The following is a 19,445-nucleotide window of genomic DNA, read 5'->3' as shown; positions in this document are numbered from 1 at the left end:
ACTTTATGAGTGGTCAGGGGCACTGCTGTTGGGCCTCTGGCTGCACTCAACTGCTTAGTGTAACGCTGGCAGCAGTCTGAGGTCACTGTTACCATGGTTCCCTGCAGGACAGCTGCCTCTCCCTCCCTGCCTCATGGCCCTGCTCTCAGTGACCACATTCTCTCCTCCTGTGTTCTCATCTCTGGGCTTCCACACCTCCTACAGCTGCTGATGAGAAGACGGGAGAACTCAGGGTACAGGGACATGCAGAGCCCTCTGGACGTGGAGAGGGTGGATGAGGCGGAATCACTGCTCATTTGCTGACTCTGAATGAGATTCAAGTACAACCTTCTTACTGACCAGGGAACAGGGTCAAAGTTAATTGGATTTTCTCCCCCTCCAAAAACCAAACTACCTCCTAAACCCAAACCCACACACTCTCTAAGGCTATTGAAGTAAAACATCCAAGTGTAGTTGAGACTAGAGCCGACACTTCCTTTGGCTCACATCTCTTGCCACGTAGTGAGGGTTGGTTTGTTTCTTCCCTTTAAATAATCAAATAAGGAAGTAGAATTCCCTGGCCACACAGGCTGCAGTACAGATCAGGGGTCCTCAGAGGTCCTGAGCTGCTGTGATTGTCCCGGGGAGGGACCAGTGGGAGAGCATGTGGCCCTGGTTTGCTGGACTGTGGGCCTGTGGGGAGTGAGAGATGAGGGCTGGGCAGGGTCTTGCTGGCACCTGTGTTTGTAGCCTCGAAGGACCCTCTGAATGCTGAGGGCTGCCGCATCCAGGGCCTGGCTTCTCTGAATCTCCAGCAGAGTGTCTTGGTGGTCCTGCAGGCAGGAGATCCATAAGAATGTTGCCCAGCCCTCACCCCCACCGCTGCCTGGGGCCAGCTCTGTCTCCAAAGCTAGTGCCTCTCAAACTTCTCCTGCACTTCTTCCAGGAAGGCAAGTAGGAAGAAAGGCCCTCAATTTGACTCTGAAGTGACTCAGAGAAGGGAGTTGCCGGCTACAACCCCTGCCTCCATCCAAGAACTTCCCATTTCAACTCTTTCTTCTGATTAATTCAATCTGGCAACCTTCCTTTCTGCTCTGGAGGAGGGGAGAGGTGGAAGCATGAAGCAGTCCCCTGTGGGCACAAAATTTCCCTAGAATTATGTTTTATTTCCCCATATTCAAGTGAAGTTTGCATTCTAGTATATAACAGACCCTTGCTTGTTTCAATATAAACAGCCTATGAGTGGGATTCATAGTGTGTGATGATAAGCCTTATTCATCCCTGGGCTGTGACTGGCTGTGCTCCCCCCGGGTCCCTGGCCCTGGGATGAGAGGCACAGGCCTGCCATCTCAGCTTCTGGAAGGCAGGAGCTGGGGACAGGCCATGGGCTTTGCTTAACACAGAGTAACATGCCCTTCCTGCCTCCATGGGTCTTGCAGCAACCAGTCACTGATCCTCCTTGTATGCAGGCCCTGGGTGGACACTGAGGGTGCAGAGATGGACCAGACACCTGCTATAGCCTCAAAGAGCAGCTAGGCAGGAGTGGGGAGGCACAGAGAGATGGGCACCCGCAGGCCGGGGAAGCAAAGGTACCCAGATAGCTCCCTAAAGCCTATCACCTCTCAATACCCAGTGCAAGCCCCTCTCCTCCCACCGCCTTCCTCTGATCACCTTGCATGAAGGTGACGGTGGGGATGAGGTTGAGGGAGGTGGTCAGGTAAGCTGGCAGAGTGACATCCTCTTCCTCATCCTTCCCCTTTGCTCACCCCAACCAAGGCCTAGGGGACTTGGATTTTCTCTCCCAGGTGGCCCTTTGTCCACCCTCCTCCCACTGGTGCTCCTGGGAGGGCCTGGGGCTAGTCTCGGGGCTCTGCCAGCCCTCCCTGTAAGTAGTTGTTGTTGTTGTTGGTAGGTGGGTGGGTGATATGCTGTAGGACATGCCCCCACAGGAGGGGTGGGGAGTGGGGGGTGGGGAAAGCAAGTAGTCGCTTCACCCAGGATTCAACCCAGGGCCCCACTTAAGCACCACCTCTCCCAGGCTCCAGGGAGGCTGAGCTTCTTCAGGCCCCTTAGAGGACTGGGGCTCCAGGATGTCGGGAGGCCTTCCTGGTCTTTTCCTTGCTCTTGCCTTGTGGCTCACAGGTACCTCTTCCTCCTCCTCCGTTTTGCAGCTCTCTGAGAAGGCCTCCTAGACTCCCTCAGGCTGTGCTGGGCCTTCCTGTGCCCACCCCTCCACCCCACCCCCCCGCTCCATGGGTTCCCCTTGGTAACCTCACTCCCCCAGGCAGGGTTTTCTTCAGCTGGGGTGCCTGTGACTTTGGCTTAGACCAAGTGGGTGAGGACTGCCCGCCAGGACCCAGGCCTGACGCACTCACCAGGATGTGGGGGTTGGCATGTTCCTTGGGGTCTCACCTTCAGGAAAATTTTGGTCTTTCCCATTTTCCAGTCTTTGTCTGTCTTCAGCCACATGTCAGCAATACACAGGGTCATCTGTTGGAACTTGTCTCGCAGCTGCCAAGGAGACAGAGTAGGTCAGTGTGACTGGAGCCTGCCCTGGAGTCTCCAGGCCTTGGTTCTGTGTCAGGAGTAATGCAGCCTCTGAGGATGTTCCCCAACAAGACTGAAGACCTGAGATCTGAGTGCAGCTCTAATTTGGGGGGTAAAGCTTCTGTCACTAGTCCAGGCACAGATGAAGTAACCCATGGTGCCCATCAGCTGACTTCTCCTCCTTCTCGGTCAGTCTCTGCTCACCATGGTTGATCCACTGCCTTTGCATGAACGGGCTTCTGTTATGGTAGGGCCAAAGTTTTACTATGCTAGGCCATCACGTTGGAGACTCCAGGAGCAGGCTGAGGAGACTCCTCTGCCAGCTCTGGGGGCTGGGTCCTCCTCAAGGGTCTCAGATGTACCCATATCTTCCTCCTCCCATAAACTTCCCAGTCAGTGGCTGCTTGAACAGGGCACAGGCACACATGGGCACCTGATCAACAGCAGGGCTGAGATGGGGTACCCAAGCCCAGGGATAAGATGGGCATTCAGGGTTCAGTGCTTTCAGGGCCTGGGCCCTCAGTGAGGGTGTTGGACAGTTGGCCCTTGACCAGACCAAACTATCAGAGTGTTTGAAGAAGAACATGAGAATTTTCTGTCCCCAGTAGCTCCCCAGTCACACATCATCCCCTGGCAGCCTACTGTTTAAGAGAGAGTGTTTGTTCTAAAAATCCAAAAACTTCCTAGAAAGAACATACTTAGACACCAGCAGTGGTCCAGATCAGCATGGCTAGCCCTTCCCTCACTGTACTGGCAATGAGGGGTTAAGAGATGAGGACGAATGAGTTGAGAAGGGAGAGGAAGAACACAGGTAATTTTAAAGCTTGGTGCCCCAGGAAGGTGGACTTAGATGGGGCCCTGGGCATCAGCAGGGTAGTGGGAGAAACTTGAAATTGGGGAGGTGAGGGTACTGGCAAGCAGGAGGGAAGGGAAGGATTAGTGGGGCAGAGACGGGAGGTTCCGTGGCTTCCCCTTCAGTGCAGCGGAGGACGTGGGGTCTGAGCACGCACCTGCATCCTCATGGCACTGGGCAGCAGGACCTGGAACCTCTGTGAGAACTCCTCAAATGTGTAGCGGATGGGGAAACCTGACTTGCGGATCTGAACAGTCTCCATCATGCCTGAGTAGCGCAGCTGCTGGAGGCACAGCTCCCGGTCGAAGAGCTGTGTGCGGGGCAGGGGAAGAGGGCTGCTGAGGAGGCAAGAAGCCTACCCTCCCTGACCACCTCCTCCAGCCACAGAGGGGTCAATTGCCCAATGACCCACTTAGCTGTCCCCAAAATACAAGTAGAACTAAACACATGCTTGATTTAATTCAAATTATATTTTGAAGAGATACAGCTGGTTGAAGTAACTGAAAAGGCCTTAGAGTGTTCCCAATGAGATACAAGTTGATAACAGAAACTATGACACCCACAACAATACTAAACGATTCCATCATCCTCAAGATATACAAAGAATGACAACTATAAAAATTATCTGCATATACCCTGTTTAAACTGTTTTTAAGCATCCAAAACAATGATCCCAAAGAACATTGCTTCCTCCAGGGCCACACACGGGTTATCTTTGGGTAACTGTTAATAGTTAGCGCTCATTTACTCAATATTTTCTATGGGACAGGATTTTCTCATTTAATCTTTGCAACAGCCAGTATGGTGGGTATAATTAGCTCCATTTAAAGATGACGTACCTGAGGCTTAGGGTTAGCAGCTTCTACGTGGCTGAGCCAGGATTCAAACCTAGCGACTGCCTGGGCTCTCCTTACATGCCCACACAGTAGGCACCCACTGAGCCCTGGGCATCAGCTGCAGCCCCCACCCCCAACCTGTCCTCTCCACCATCCTGCAACTTCAATGGCTGGGGGTGTGGGCCTGGGAAGAGGGCCTGGGGCCTGCAGGGCTTGCTGAGCTTACAAATCACAGGGCCAAATGCAGTTCTGTGGTGTGAACTCAGCAAGCACAGAAGTGGGCTTAGAATGTACCTAGAACTTGTTAAAATTAAACAACTCCCCAGAAGCCTGGACAACACTCCAAGACTTCTGGGTGTCTTATCATCAAATATAACCCTGCAAACCAGCTTCATCTACCTTCGAGAGATGGTGGATGTTTAGATTAAAAGTTTCTTTTTCTCAAGACCTGTAGCTCTAAGATTTTGTATATTCCATGTGACTTCTTCTGCATTACTGCCGTACATTCTTTCTCTTATGATGAGATTGTAAATTACTTATAAGCAAAAATCCACTTTGTGCTAGTTGCAGGAGTTTCTTTAGAACTGACTGCCCATTTGCAAACCCCTCTTTTCATCTCTCAACTCTTAATAAATAGTTGATATCTTTAATTGTCAAAGTTTTGTTGTTTTTAACAGTTCTGGTGTCAGAAGTGGGATCTGGCGCTTCTTGCCCTGATGACCCTGACTCACTGGTAATAGACAGTGATCCCAAGAGCTACTTTCAGCTCTCTGTTTCCCCTGATGTCTGGGGTCCTTAGAGTAAATAAACTCCTGGGCTGAGTTCCACTCTCTTTGCAGCACAGCTCGCCTGGGGATAAACTGTTTATCTTTCTCCTGGACTAGGTCTGGCATTGAACTTGGCATTGAACCTTCCTCCTGAACTGGGTCTGGTATTGGGGTCTTCCCCCAGACCAGGTCCTACATTGAAGTCTTTCTCCCGAACTGGATCCAGTATTGAGGTCTTTCTTCTAGACTGGGTCAGGGGTTGAGATGTTTTTCCCAGACTGGGTCTGGCATTGAACTTTTTCTTCTAGACTGGGTCTGGAGTTGGGGCCTTTCTCTTGGACTAGGTCCTGCACTGGGGTCATTGTAACTGGTCAAAAATGAAGCTAGGTTTCACTAAGCAGTCTCAATTTCAAAATTTGACCTACTCAAGATAATGGGATCCATGGATTCTAAAAATAGGTTGCTAGGCATCCCTCCTGCATGTTAATGAAATGGGTTGTTCATTGTTTTAGAGACAAGCATTGGGAGCTTCCCCATCTCTTCAGCAGCGATGCCTGTCATAATGTTCAGGCCTCAGACTTGCAGTTTCTTTAAGTCTTTGGAATGATTTGGAACTGCAGCAGCCTCAGTAAAGCTCATTCATTCTTCTTAGATAAGATTGTTCATTTAAGGGGCAAATTAGAAAAATAGAAAAACCACGGTATTAAAACTAGACAGCCCCAATGGGAGGCTGATTTTAACTGATATTCTAAGGTCACAAACAAATTTAATAAATCTAAAATAGCCTCCTCAAAAAAGACTTTCTGCAGAAAGCAAATGAATATCTAAAACATTAACAGGTAAGGATCCAGTCTTGAAAACAACAACAACAACAACAAAAGAAAATGAATTTGTTTTGGATTATGAAAAAGATCACAGCAGGTTTTCTTGATGGATAAGATCAAACATAGCCAATTTATAAAAATAAACATAAACTTAAATGGGAGATTGCCCTCTTAGAGGGAGTACTTCACCTAGTTAATATTTTGAGTGGGCCTTAAAAGATAAGACAAAAACTCAGAAAGCTGAGAAAAGATGGTTTAGATAGTAAGTTATAATAAAAGGAAAATACATATTTGTTTATAAAGTAGTTAAATCATTCAATTTTAAAACATTAAACCTATTTTAAGATAGTTTAATTTCCTGGTGAGCAAAATTTAAAAACATAGACAAGAAAAATAAATCAAAAGAAGTGTCTATAAACTCCAGGCTGGAGTTTATAGACACTTCTTTTGATTTATAAACTGTCTCCAGTTTCCAAGGTTTTATGATTATTTGTTAACTCCTGTTAAACTCTAGTTTTTCCTGAATTTATATTCAAGATCAAACGAAGAGAGACAATTTAAGGGAAAAACAAAAAAAAAAAATTTTTTTTTTTTACAGTTCAGAGAGAACTGGAGACAGAAAGTCAAAAATGTGATTTGAAATAAAGGAAGATCTATGTAAGTAGCTGAAGGACCAGAGATAACTAGAAAGAAGGCCTGCTAAGTGAAGAAAAGATGGAACATATGTAACTAAAGCAAGAATTGAAGGAAAGAGTTACAGATACAGAGAAATAGGTACAGAATTAAGAAAAGAGCCAGAAGAGTGGTGAGATCAGAGTTAGAAGGCAGTAGAGCCACCTGAAAATCTAAGGATATTTAAAAGTTAAAAGATTGAATTATATATGAAAATCTAAGCCCTCTCAGATTCTGCCTCAGAAAATAAAAGAAACATCTAAAATATTAAGTGAAAGGCTTTTTCTTTGCTACAGCAGCTTCAGATTGTTTATGACATGAAACTCAGGGTAACCATGAGCAGTGTGATTACTAGAGACAACAGCCATAAAAATAGGAGATAAAATATTTAAAATGCCTTTTTTAATGCGTTGTCCCATTCTGTTGTCCCAGAACATGGACATATTTGAAGCTTTATTGTTGATGCTTGTACATCTTTAGGGAAACAGTTCAAACATCGCAGACTCTGGACCTCAAGTTATTGTACTAACTGCCTCTTTTATACAAATTTCTTCACCTCGGCACCTTAGTCTGACAGTGGAAAGAAGAGAACATTTTTAATTCAAAGAGATTTTACGCTGTTTGTGGTTTCCAGATCGTAACAATCTTTTTAAAGGAAAATCAAATATAAAAATAAATAGGCGCCAATTGTGGCCAAAGTTACCCTAAATTATTAAAGACAGTGACTACAATTGCAAAACTGATAGAAGATATTTTAAACTAAAAGAAAACATCTTTAAAATTTTTATTAAAAATGTTAGCATTATCTAAAAGGCAAAAGAAAAGGCAAATTCACAAATTTTTAAAAGAAAAATTAGTTTTATCTTAAAACAAAATGTTTCGCTATGCCAAAATTAAAGTTCAACGAGGACATGAAAAGACTTGTATTTCTTTTTTTGGTATTCAATACACATTTTTTTTTTTTTTTTTTTGTACTTTAGATGAAGGTTTACAGAGCAAACTAGCTTCTCATTAAAGAATTAATACACATATTGTTTTGTGACACTGGTTGCCAACCCCACAATAGATCAACACTCTCTCCTTCTTGACTTTGGGTCCCCCATTACCAGCTTTCCTGTCCCCTCCTGCTTTCTTGTCTTTGTCCCTGAGCTGGTGTGCCCATTTAGTCTTGTTTTGCTTTATGGGCCAGTCTAATCTTTGGCCGAAGGGTGAACTTCAGGAGTGATTTCAGTACTGAATTAAAAGCGTATTTGGTGACCATATTCTTAGGGCTTCTCCTGTCTCTGTCAGACCAGTAACCCTGGTCTTTCTTTTTTTTGTGTGAGCAGTCGGTGGAGGTAGCCGGGCACCATCTAGTTGTGCTGGACTCAGTCTGATGGAGGCTGTGGTAGTTGTGGTCCATTAGTCCTTTGGACTAATCTTTCCCTGTGTCTTTGGTTTTTTTCATTCTCCTTTGCTCCCAAAGGGGTGAGACCAATGGAGTATCTTAGATGGCTGCTCAAAAGCTTTTAAGACCCCACATGCTACTCACCAAAGTAGGATGTAGAACACTTTCTTTATAAACTATATTATGCCAATTAAGCTAGATGTTCCCTCAGACCATAGTCCCCACAGCCTTCAGCCCAGTATCTGGTCCCTCAGGGAGTTTGGATGTGAAAAGACCTGCATTTCCTGGGCTTGTGAATACCAGTACACAGGTGGCGTGATCTCTGTAACCCTTGACAGACACCAAAAATCAGGAAAAAAACAGATAATGCTTTCTCCTTTCGGAATGGTTCCTGTCTTGGGCTAACAGGTCTGGGGTCCATGACCTCCGGGGTCCTTCTAGTCTCAGTCACACCATTAAGTCTGGTCTTTTTAAGAGAATTTGAGGTCTGCGTTCCATTGCTCTCCTGCTCCCTCAGGGGTTCTCTGTTGTGTTCCCTGTCAGGGCAGTCATTGGTTGTAGCCGGGCACTGCCTAGTTCTTCTGGTCTCAGGCTGATGTAGTCTCTGTTTTATGTGGTCCTTTCTGTCTCCTGGGCTCATAATTACCTTGTATCTTTGGTGTTCTTCATTCTCCTTTGCTCCAGGTGGGTTGAGAGCAGTTGATGCATCTTAGATGGCCAAGTGCTAGCATTTAAGACCCCAGATGCCACACTTGAAAGTGGGATGCAGAATGTTTTCTTAACAGATTTTATTATGCCAATTGACTTAGATGTCGCCTGAAACCATGGTCCCCAAACCCTCACCCCTGCTATGCTGGCCTTCAAAGCATTCAGTTTATTCAGGAAACTTTTTTTGCTTTTGGTTTAGTCCAGTTGTGCTGACCTCTCCTGTATTGTGTGCTGTCTTTCCCTTCACCTAAAATAGTTCTTGTCTACTACCTAATTAGTGAATACCCCTCTCCCTCCCTCCCTCCTCACTCTTGTAACCATCAAAGACTATTTTCTTCTCTGTTTAAACTATTTCTTGATTCTTATAATAGTGGTCTCATACAATATTTGTCCTTTTGCAACTGATTAATTTCACTCAGCATAATGCCTTCCAGATTCCTCCATGTTATGAAATGTTTCATGGATTCATCATTGTTCTTTATTGATGTGTATTCCAGTGCATGAATATACCATAATTTATTTATCCATTCATCTGTTGATGGGCATATTGGTTGCTTCTATCTTTTTGCTATTGTAAACAGTGCTGCAATGAACATGCGTGTGCATATATCTGTTCGTTTAAAGGCTCGTATGTCTCTAGGATATATTCCAATGAGTGGGATTGCTGGTTCATATGGTAGTTTTTTGTTTTTTTTTTAAATTTTTATTAAGCTTCAATTGAACATTTACCATTCCAATCAGTCTGTCACATGTAGGTTTACATACATCTTACTCCCTTCTCCCACTTGCTCTCCCCCTATTGAGTCAGCCCTTACAGTCTCTCGTTTCGTGCCAATTTTACCATCTTCCCTCTCTATCTTCCCATCCCCCCTCCAGTCAAGAGTTGCCAACACACTCTCCTGTGTCCACCTGATTTAATTAGCTCACTCTTCATCAGTATCTCTCTCCCCCCCACTGACCAGTCCTTTTCATGCCTGATGATTTGTCTTCGGGGATGGTTCCTGTCCTGTGCCATCAGAAGTTCTGGGGAGCATTGTCTCTGGGATTCCTCTAGTCTCAATCATACCATTAGGTGTGGTCTTTTATTGAGAATTTGGGGTCTGTATCCCATTGGTCTCCTGCTCCCTCAGGAGTTGTCTGTTGTGTTCCCTGAGAGGGCAGACATCGATTGTGGCCGGGCACCAACTAGTTCTTCTGGTCTCAGGATAATGTAGGTCTCTGGTTCAAGTGGCCCTTTCTGTCTCTTGGGTTCTTAGTTGTCGTGTGACCTTGGTGTTCTTCCTTTGCCTTTGCTCCCGGTGGGTTGAGACCAATTAATGTATTTTAGATGGCCGCTTGTTGGCATTTAGGACCCCAGGCGCCACAATTCAAAGTGGGATGCAGAGTGTTTTCATAATAGAATTGTTTTGCCCATTGACTTAGAAGTCCCCTCAAACCAAGTTCCCCAGACCCCAGCCCCTGCTTCGCTGACCTTTGAAGCTTTCATTTTATCCCGGAAACCTCTCATATGGTAGTTTTATTTCTAGCTTTTTAAGGAAGTGTCAAATCGATTTCCAAAGTGGTTGTACCATTTTACATTCCCACCAGCAGTGTATAAGTGTTCCAGTCTCTCCACAACCTCGCCAACATTTATTATTTTGTGTTTTTTGGATTAATGCCAACCTTGTTGGAGTGAGATGGAATCTCATTGTAGTTTTGATTTGCATTTCTCTAATGGCTAATGATTGTGAGCATTTCCTCATGTATCTGTTAGCTACCTGAATTTCTTCTATAAGTGCCTGTTCATATCCTTTGCCCATTTTTTAATTGGGTTGTCTTTTGTAATTGAGTTTTTGCATATCATGTAGATTTTAGAGATCAGATGCTGATTGGAAATGTCATAGCTAAAAACTTTTTCCCAATCTGCAGGTAATCTTTTTACTCTTTTGGTGAAGTCATTGGATGAGCATAGGTGTTTGATTTTTAGGAGCTCCCAGTTATCTAGTTTCTCTTCTGGGGTTTGTGCATTGTTAGTAGTGTTTTGTATACTGTGTATAACATGTATTAGGGCTCCTAGTGTTGTCCCCGTTTTTTCTTCCATGATCTTTATTGTTTTAGATTTTATTTTTAGGTCTTTGATTCATTTTGAGTTAGCTTTTGTGCATGGTGTGAGGTATGGATCTTGTTTCACTTTTTTGCAGTTGGATATCCAGTTATGCCAGCACCATTTGTTAGAGTGTCTTTTCCCCATTTAACTGACTTTGTCAAATATCAGCTGCTAATACGTGGATGGACTTATGTCTGGATTCTCAATTCTGTTCCATTGGTCTATGTGTCTGTTGTTGTACCAGTACCAGGCTGTTTTAACTACTGTGGTGGCATAATAGGTTCTAAAATCAGGTAGAGTGAGGCCTCTCACTTTGTTCTTCTTTTTCAGTAATGCGTTACTTATCCAGAGTCTCTTTCCCTTCCATCTGAAGTTGGTGATTTGTTTCTCCATCTCATTAAAAAATGTTGGAATTTGGATCGGAATTGCATTGTATTTATAGACGGCTTTTGGTAAAATAGACATTTTTACTACGTTAAGTTTACTATCCATTAGCAAGGTATGTTTTTCCACTTATGTAGGTCTCTTTTGGTTTCTGAGAGTAGTGTCTTGTAGTTTCCTTTGTATAGGTCTTTTATGTCTCTGGTAAGATTTATTCCTAAGTATTTTATCTTCTTGGGGGCTACTATAAATGGTATTGATTTGGTGATTTCATCCTCAATGTTCTTTTTGTTGGTGTAGAGGAATCCAACTGATTTTTGGATGTTTATCTTGTAACCTGATCCTCTGCTGAACTCTTCTATTAGTTTCAGTAATTTTCTTGAGGATTCTTTAGGGTTTTGTGGGTATAAGATCATGTCATCTGCAAATAGAGATACTTTTACTTCTTCCTTACGAATCTGGATGCCCTTTATTTCTTTATCTAGCCTAATTGATCTGGGTAGGACCTCCAGCATGATGTTGAATAAGAGTGGTGATAAAGGTGTATCCGTGTCTGGTTCCTGATCTCATGGGGAACGCTTTCAGACTATCTCCATTTAGGATGATGTTGGCTGTTGGCTTTGTATAAATGCCCTTTATTATGTTGAGGAATTTTCCTTCTATTCCTATTTTGCTGAGAGTTTTTATCTTGAATGGCTGTTGAACTTTGTCAAATGCCTTTTCTGCATCCATTGATAAAATCATGTGAATCTTGTCTTTTTTTAATGATGTGATGGATTACATTAATTGTCTTCTGATGATGAACCATCCTTGCATACCTTGCATACCTGGTATGAATCCCACTTGGTCATAGTGAATGATTTTTTTTTTTTTTTGATATGTAGTTGAATTCTATTGGCTAGAATTTTGTTGAGGATTTTTGCATCAAAGTTCATGAGGGATATAGGTCTGTAATTTTCTTCTTTTGGTGTCTTTACCTGGTTTTGGTATCATAGATGGAGTTTGGGAGTATTCCATCCTTTTCTACGCTCTGAAATACAATGAGTAGTAGTGGTGCTAACTCTTCTCTGAAAGTTTGGTAGTACTCTGCAATGAAACCATCAGGGCCAGGGCTTTTTTTTGGGGGGGGGGGAGTTTTTTCATTACCTTTTCAATCTCTTCTTTTGTTATAGGTTTATTTAGTTGTTCTACCTCTGTTTGTGTTAGTTTAGGTAAGCAGTGTGTTTCTAGAAATTTATCCATTTCTTCTAGGTTTTCAAATTTGTTAGAGTACAATTTTTTTTAGTAATCCAATGATTCTTTTAACTTCACCCGGGTCTGTTGTGATATTGCCCATCTCATTTCTTATTTGGGTTATTTGTTTCCTCTCCTGTTTTTCTGTTGTCAGGTTGTCCAGTGGTTTATCAATTTTGTTAATTTTTTCAGAGAATGAGCTTTTGGTCTTGTTAACGCTTTCAATTGTTTTTCTGTTCTCTATTTCATTTAATTCTGCTCTGATTTTTATTATTTGCTTTCTTCTTGTGCCTGAAGGCTTCTTTTGTTGCTCTCTTTCTATTTGTTCGAGTTGTAGGGAAAATTCTTTGATTTTAGACCTTTCTTCTTTTTGTTTGTGTGTATTTATTGATATAAATTGACCTCTGAGCACTGCTTTAGATGTGTTCCTTGTAAGCTTTTTTACTTGTACAGTTGTTCACCAGAAAGACCCCTATGCTTAGAGGAGAAAACATAACCAGCCAGCAGGGTCAACAGAAAGACACTGTGGCATGATAGAAATGCAAGGGCTAGCCGCTGTACTCATTCCAGGATGATGGAGGCTCTCCTTAGAACGATAAACAGACAATAGTACTGGCTTCCCTCCAGCCAGATGGGGATAAATGGGATGACGGTAACCTCTGTGCTGGCAAAGATAACTGGTGAGGCGGTTGAAACAAAGGCTGCTCTCAGGGTCCCATACCTACCGTGGTGTTTCAGAGGTCACAGAGATGATGCCAAGGGGAATCTGGAGCTGCTATGCAGGGAGCATCATCCAGTCCAGGCTACTTCTAGACTAGATTTTGCTAAAAATAAAACTATTAAATGAGATCTAAAGGACAGATATGAGTAGACTCCACAGGAGTCTCCTCAAACTGACTGATGCTTTTTTTTTTTAATGAGAGAGTTTTACAGACACTCTTGGTTCTGATTCTTGCAGACATAAGAAATGTGACTGTGTCCCAAACTGTGGATAAAGCCATCATGGCATTCTAGGTGAAGGCCATAGACGCCTGGCTTTATGGCCCTGCCACTGCACCTGATGTTGTTGGTACTGTTCTGTCATGGAGGGCACTGGAGACTTTCGTGTGCTAGGGCCTCCTCGGTAACCTTCCTCCCGCCTTTGTTGTTGGCTCCTGGTACGGCAATGAAGAAGCTCCACTGCAAAGTGTCACTTTACAATAGAAACAGCACGGTGGTGTCAGCCATTCCTACTGAGACACCCAGACAGACGGAAACCAGGCAATGGGATTCCTCACCCGAAAGTCCAAAGGGAAAAAAGAAGTGGGACCAAGCCACAAAGAGATATGGTTTTGGTTACCAAAATTAAGGAATTCAAGAGGTAAAGGAGCAGTCCCCTAGCCACCACTAAGAGCTAAAAACACCCTATAATACCCAGCACAAAACAAGAGTTAAAACTGTGAAAGAAAAAAAATAGAAAGCCCTTCAGTACTGCTTTTGCTAAGGTGCCTTAAAGAGACCTTAAAGGCCCTCCTGTCTAAAATGCTCTGAAAATGGTGCCGCCAAAATAACTGAGTGACAACATAGTCATAGCTGCAATAATAAAGAGGGGATAGGAAAAGTAAAAACGGCACTTGATACAGTAAAGGTGTGGTTCCAAAAATAATTGAGAACATGCGTAAGGGTGGGACAGAAGGCCTATGTCATCACTCTCTCAGTCTCCTGAAATCCCACTATTAAAATCATGATATGATTCAATATTGTCAATGCCTAATGACATAAGCAAAAAAGTATCTTTTATAGATTCAAGACACCCTTGCTGAACCTTCTTCCAACAGATGTTCAGCCCATAAATTGGAATTGAGAGACTGGGTTACTAAAAGAGGTACTTTTGCAAACACATCTTTGTCTTGTTGAAAAGGACCATACCAAGTTCTCCTCACCATGCCATGCAGTTAAGCCTCAAAGAATTGAACTCTAGGTCCATATTTCTCAACTTAAAAGGCCCCATCAGACCCTTGGACTTGACATCTTCAGGGTGATTTAACATTGGGAGTAACTAAAACTAGATAATATAGAAATATTTTATTTTTGCTGTTTTTCCTATTGTGTGTATCACTTATTTTACTTCACAACTAAATACTTTTTTTTCTTTTACTTTAACTTACTATTTGGGTAAGCAAACAGATCAGACTAATTCCAGGTGTATGCTAAGACTTCACTTAGTTCCCAAACTAGAATTTCTTTGTAATTGTTCCTTTGACATTAGGAAAAAAAAAAAAAAAAAAGACCATTACCCATTACCATACAATATATTCATTCAAGCGGACGCCATGCTTCCCCTTTTGGAACAATACTTCTTTTAGATTCAGGGGTCTTAATCAGTGGGATTATGACATAACTAAACCCACTCAAGGATATGAAATAGAGACTAGTCAGTGTCTAATTAACATTTAAAAAGTTATTATTTTCATAATACAAACACTGTATACTTAGGTTTATTCCCTTTAGAGATAACTATCTGCTTTTAATTCAGAATGATCAAATAGTACTTCAAGTCATTGCTTCCTATAGGAGAAATTGCTGGCTTCATAAAACTAAAATTGGTAAAGTATCTAAAATTCAAACGGTTACACAGCCCCACTTAGATTGTATTCTAAATTATAATATCAAACTAACTTTCTTTCTATAGACTTTAATATTAAGCCTTTCTTTAGTTTAAAATGGCATTATTTTGTCTGTAGCCTTTGGCCTTTAATGCTACAGAGCCCTTAACCGAAAAACCTTATTCAGGTGCTCAATTTTAACATTTATTCCCTATTTATCTGGTATTGGTATGTCATTCATCAGAAAAAATTCTTTGAGAAAAAAATTGATTTAGAATTACAGGATTCAGTGCAACAGTTAAAATCTGCTATAATGACCATCTCCTGAGAATTGCAAATTTTACAGGAAATGATTTTGCAAAGTAGGTTGACTTTAAATTATATGTTAGCCTTTCAAAGTGATGTCTATGCCATGATTGATAATCAGTGTTGTAAATATATCAATGACACTCATACTGAAGTCTATCAAGATGTCGTTGCAGCTGAAGCCTAAGCCAGGGCCACAGCCAATACCGCCTATTTTAAACCTAACCTCCCTTGCAACCTATTTTCTTGATTAAATGATATGGAAACTTGGTTTCTTCAGAGGTTTCAAACAATTAGCCTAAGACTTTTGGCTATTTTCTACTTTGCCTTTCACTGTGCGGTGTCTGGGACCTTAAAAGCTTGCGAGCAGCCATCCAGGGCGCATCAACTGGTTTCTGTTCTACTAGAGGAACAAAAGCAACGAGGAGTTCATGACAATCCCACATGTGTATCTACACATGTGCCCTATCAGACAGTTGATCCCATATGTTGAGACCTGAAGAACTGGACAGTGCCTGGCCCAGTGATAAGATTGATCACAAATCCTAGATAGGGTCATGAGCAAAAGGGAGAAGGTTGAGGGGATTGTTAAAATTAAACTACTCCCAAGAAGCCTGGACAACACTTGAAGACTTCTGGGTGTCTCATCATTAAATATACCACTGCAAACCAACCTCATTAATCCCTCAAGAATTTCCCATTTGTTTTTCCAAGGATCTTAACTCACTTCGAAGTAAAAGATGGTAGATGTTTAACCTAAAAGTTTCTTTTTCCCAAGACTGTATCTAAGATTTTGTGTATCCCATGTGACTTGTTCTTCTGCACTACTGTATAAAGCACTACAGTATAGCCTTCAAAAACCCCAGGTGTACATGCTTTTACCACAAGATTGTAAATGTCATATGAGTAAAAAAAAACCACTTTTCAGCAACCACAGCAGTTTCTGTAGACCCAACTACCCGTTTGCAAACCTCTCCCTTTCTCTGTCTCTCTTTCTCTCTCGCTCTTAATAAATACTTGATCTCTTTAATTTTCAAAGTCTTATTGTTTTTAACAAAGTCTACCAAAATAAAAAAAAACCAAACCCACTGCCGTTGAGTTGATTCCAGCTCATAGCGACCCTATAGGACAGAGGCGAACTGCCCCCATAGAGTTTTCAAGGAACACCTGGTGGATTCGAACTGCTGACCTGTGGGTTAGCACCTGTAGTAGCACTTAACCACTATGCCACCAGGGTTTCCTAACACACTCTAGAGCACAGTTATTTCTCCTAGGAGTTAAGGAACAAGGGGCAATATCTAACCTCCAGTGTCATGCCTATAAGGAAGATACATTCTGAATTTTATGGAACAACCTTGATTTTATATAATTTTAATAGTAATATTATACTATAGTAATAAAAAACCCCAAAAGCCAAACCCGTTGCTGTTGAGTCGATTCCGACTCATAGCAACCCTATAGGACAAAGTAGAACTGCTCCACAGGATTTCCAAAGAGCAGCTGGTAGATTCGAACTGCTGACCTTTCCTTTCAGTTAGCAGCCGAATGCTTAACTAGTGTGCCACCAATAGTATAATGTTATGATTAAATAAGAAATTATACTAATAAATGCTTCATTTAGTAAAGTATTATTTTTATCTCCATAGAAGGTTTTGAGTCATTTTCTATTCTTGCTGACGGTGGCTCCCAGCTTTGGGGCTCCCTGTTTTTGCAGCCTCTGAACTCAGGCACGAGGGAATTCCCTGCCCCTCACCACACCCACCCTGGAAAGGCAGGGTGGAAAGGCAGCCTGGAGTTAGCTTCAGCCTCTCAGCTAATAACACTGATTGCTGCCACCTACTGAATGCCATTAACACGCACACTTCACACCTGACCGTTGCTTACCAGGCAAAGCAGGCCTCATTTGTACTTTACAGAGGGGACAACTGAGGCTCAGAGATGTGAAGCAGCTGGCCAAGAACACACAGCAATGAATGGCAGGGCTGAGAGAACTGAGGTCCAGCTGAATCCAATACCGTGCAGGTCACTGACCTGTAAATGACCTAGACTGGTCAATATACCTCAGTGTCCTCATCTGTAACGTGGGGGCAGATAACAGCTCTAAAGCCTCAGTGTCCTCATCTGTAACATGGGGGCAGATAACAGCTCTACAACCTCAGTGTCCTCATCTGTAATGTGGGGGCAGATAACAGCTCTATAACCTCAGTGTCCTCATCTGTAACGTGGGGACAGATAACAGCTCTAAAGCCTCAGTGTCCTCATCTGTAACGTGGGGGCAGATAACAGCTCCCTACTAAAGGAAACAGCCTCAATCCCAGATGCTGTCAGAATCACCCAATAGATGCCCTTGGTGCCCTCTCCCCTCTCCGCACCCCACGTTCCCAGCCCTCCCTCCCTCCTTTCCGCTTGTTACCAGGGGTTTCTTGTACTCGTTGGGTTTGATGCAGCGGATGAAGTAGGGCTGGCAGGTGGTCAGGATTTTCATCAGCTGGTCCAGGGACTGCTTGAACTGGCCTGCCAGGGTGGGGGGCCTCTTGGCCTCTGCAGTCTGTGGGCAGAAGCATGGGCACAGTGGCGCAGCTGGGGACACGGCTGCCCCACAGCCCATAGAAGGTGAATGCCAAGGCCCTACAGGCCTGGGGCGGGAGGGGACTACTCATTCATCTGTTCATCTTCCGATCACATGCTTCCCAAGTGCCTACTGTGTGCGGCCCCCGAGCTGGGTACTGGGGACCCAGAGGTGAGTGAGATGGGCAAGACATCCTGTCCAGAGGTGGGGTCCCCAAAATGGGGAGAGAAGAGAATGTTAGAACCTGGCAATACGCTGCCACAAAAATTTTAGCCTAGAAAACCCTATGGGGTAGTTCTGCTCTGTCATGTACAGTTGCTGTGAGTTGGAACCGAATCGACAAAACACAACACATTGATAAATGTATGGGTTCCCTGGGTGGCACAAACGGTAAACCACTTAACTACTAACCAAAAGGTTGGTGGTTCAAATCCACCAAAAGGCACCTTGGAAAGTAGGCCTATCACTCTGCTTCTAAAAAGTCACGGCTTGAAAACCCTGGGGAGGCGTTCTACTCTGCCACATGGGGTTGCCATGAGCTAGAGATGAATCCACGCCAACCACCAACACCAGTGACTGGGCAGCAACCACCAACACCAATAAATGTATATAGTTGTTAAATAACTTTATCAAAATTATGGGAACAAGACTTGAAAAAAAAGCCTGAGCCCTCAGCCCAGAGCAGCGTGAGCTTTATGTGATGCTGATCTCAAGAAACGTTTGTGACCGAGCCTTTCCAAGTCAAGGTGCTCCGGGCAGGCGTGTATACGACCAAGAAATATTAACCCAGAGACACAGGTCTTTGAGTCTTAACCCCACTGAGGGCAGGGTACCATTGCTGCCCTTCACAGTGACAGCCGACAGCACTGTTCCCATATGATAGTGCAAGAACACGCTACACTTCACAGTAACAGCTGACAGCATGTTCCCATGTGGTGTAAGAATGGTGCATTTACAATCGCTGGCTTTAATCTGTCAAAGATGATCTCTTGAGATTCCCCATGAGCTTACACTTTCATGGCCTGAGATGTCTGAAGTAGTAAGACTTCACTTGTCCTGTGTAAAACTCATTTGACCCAGAACTTCTGTCTCCACTATCCTCTGTGAACTCATGGTCTGTGAACCTCTCCAGGGACCTGCTCTGACACCCTGAAGGGACTTGACAAGTCATCAGGCCACACACGTGTGAGCTCACCTGGCCCCCAGGATGCAGCGTCTAACCTGCTCGTCTTGGCACTAAATATAAATCCTTCCTATCCAGCCCACAGCCCCTTGTTGCCTCCCTGAGTCCTGCTCTGTTTCTGTGAATCTGAGCCATGGACATGGAGGCCCCTGGCCCTCCCACAGAGGTGGGGAGGGGAGAGATGCAGTTGTGGCAAGTGCTGACGGCTTCGTACAGAGGGGAGGTCCTCGCCTGCATCACAGCTCCTGAGCTGCTTTGCCAGGTCCTTCTCCCCGCCCAGGGCTCAGGGGCTTCTCATCAGGTGATTCACTGGCTTTGCAGTACAGTCACTGGTAAGGCATAGTGGAATGGCAGGGAACCCTAGGCTTTCCTGAGGAGCACCATGGGCTCTGTGCTTCCCACCTCCCTGGCCAGCAGCCTTCTAGTCCACCCTCACAACACACACTCACACACACACTTACACACACTCACTGTCACACATCTTCATCCACACTTATGTGCACATTCATGCTCACACATGCATATACTC

General features: G+C 43.7%; 1 protein-coding gene across 1 annotated transcript in view; it reads right to left on the bottom strand.

Annotated features, from left to right (window-relative positions):
- The window catches only part of MYO7B (myosin VIIB), a 115,527-nt gene that overhangs the window by 55,384 nt on the left and 40,698 nt on the right, over positions 1-19,445 (bottom strand). The window contains exons 15-18 of the mRNA XM_049887940.1: positions 17,578-17,712; positions 3,537-3,689; positions 2,392-2,490; positions 718-812 (exon numbers count right to left, since the gene is read on the bottom strand). Of these exons, the coding sequence (XP_049743897.1) occupies positions 718-812; positions 2,392-2,490; positions 3,537-3,689; positions 17,578-17,712 (482 nt within the window). The remainder of the gene's footprint in view (positions 1-717; positions 813-2,391; positions 2,491-3,536; positions 3,690-17,577; positions 17,713-19,445) is intronic.

Source organism: Elephas maximus, chromosome 6, assembly GCF_024166365.1.
Source record: "Elephas maximus indicus isolate mEleMax1 chromosome 6, mEleMax1 primary haplotype, whole genome shotgun sequence".
Taxonomy (NCBI): domain Eukaryota; kingdom Metazoa; phylum Chordata; class Mammalia; order Proboscidea; family Elephantidae; genus Elephas; species Elephas maximus.
The sequence above is the reverse complement of the archived record's forward strand: the minus strand, read 5'-3'. Positions and strand labels throughout refer to the sequence as shown.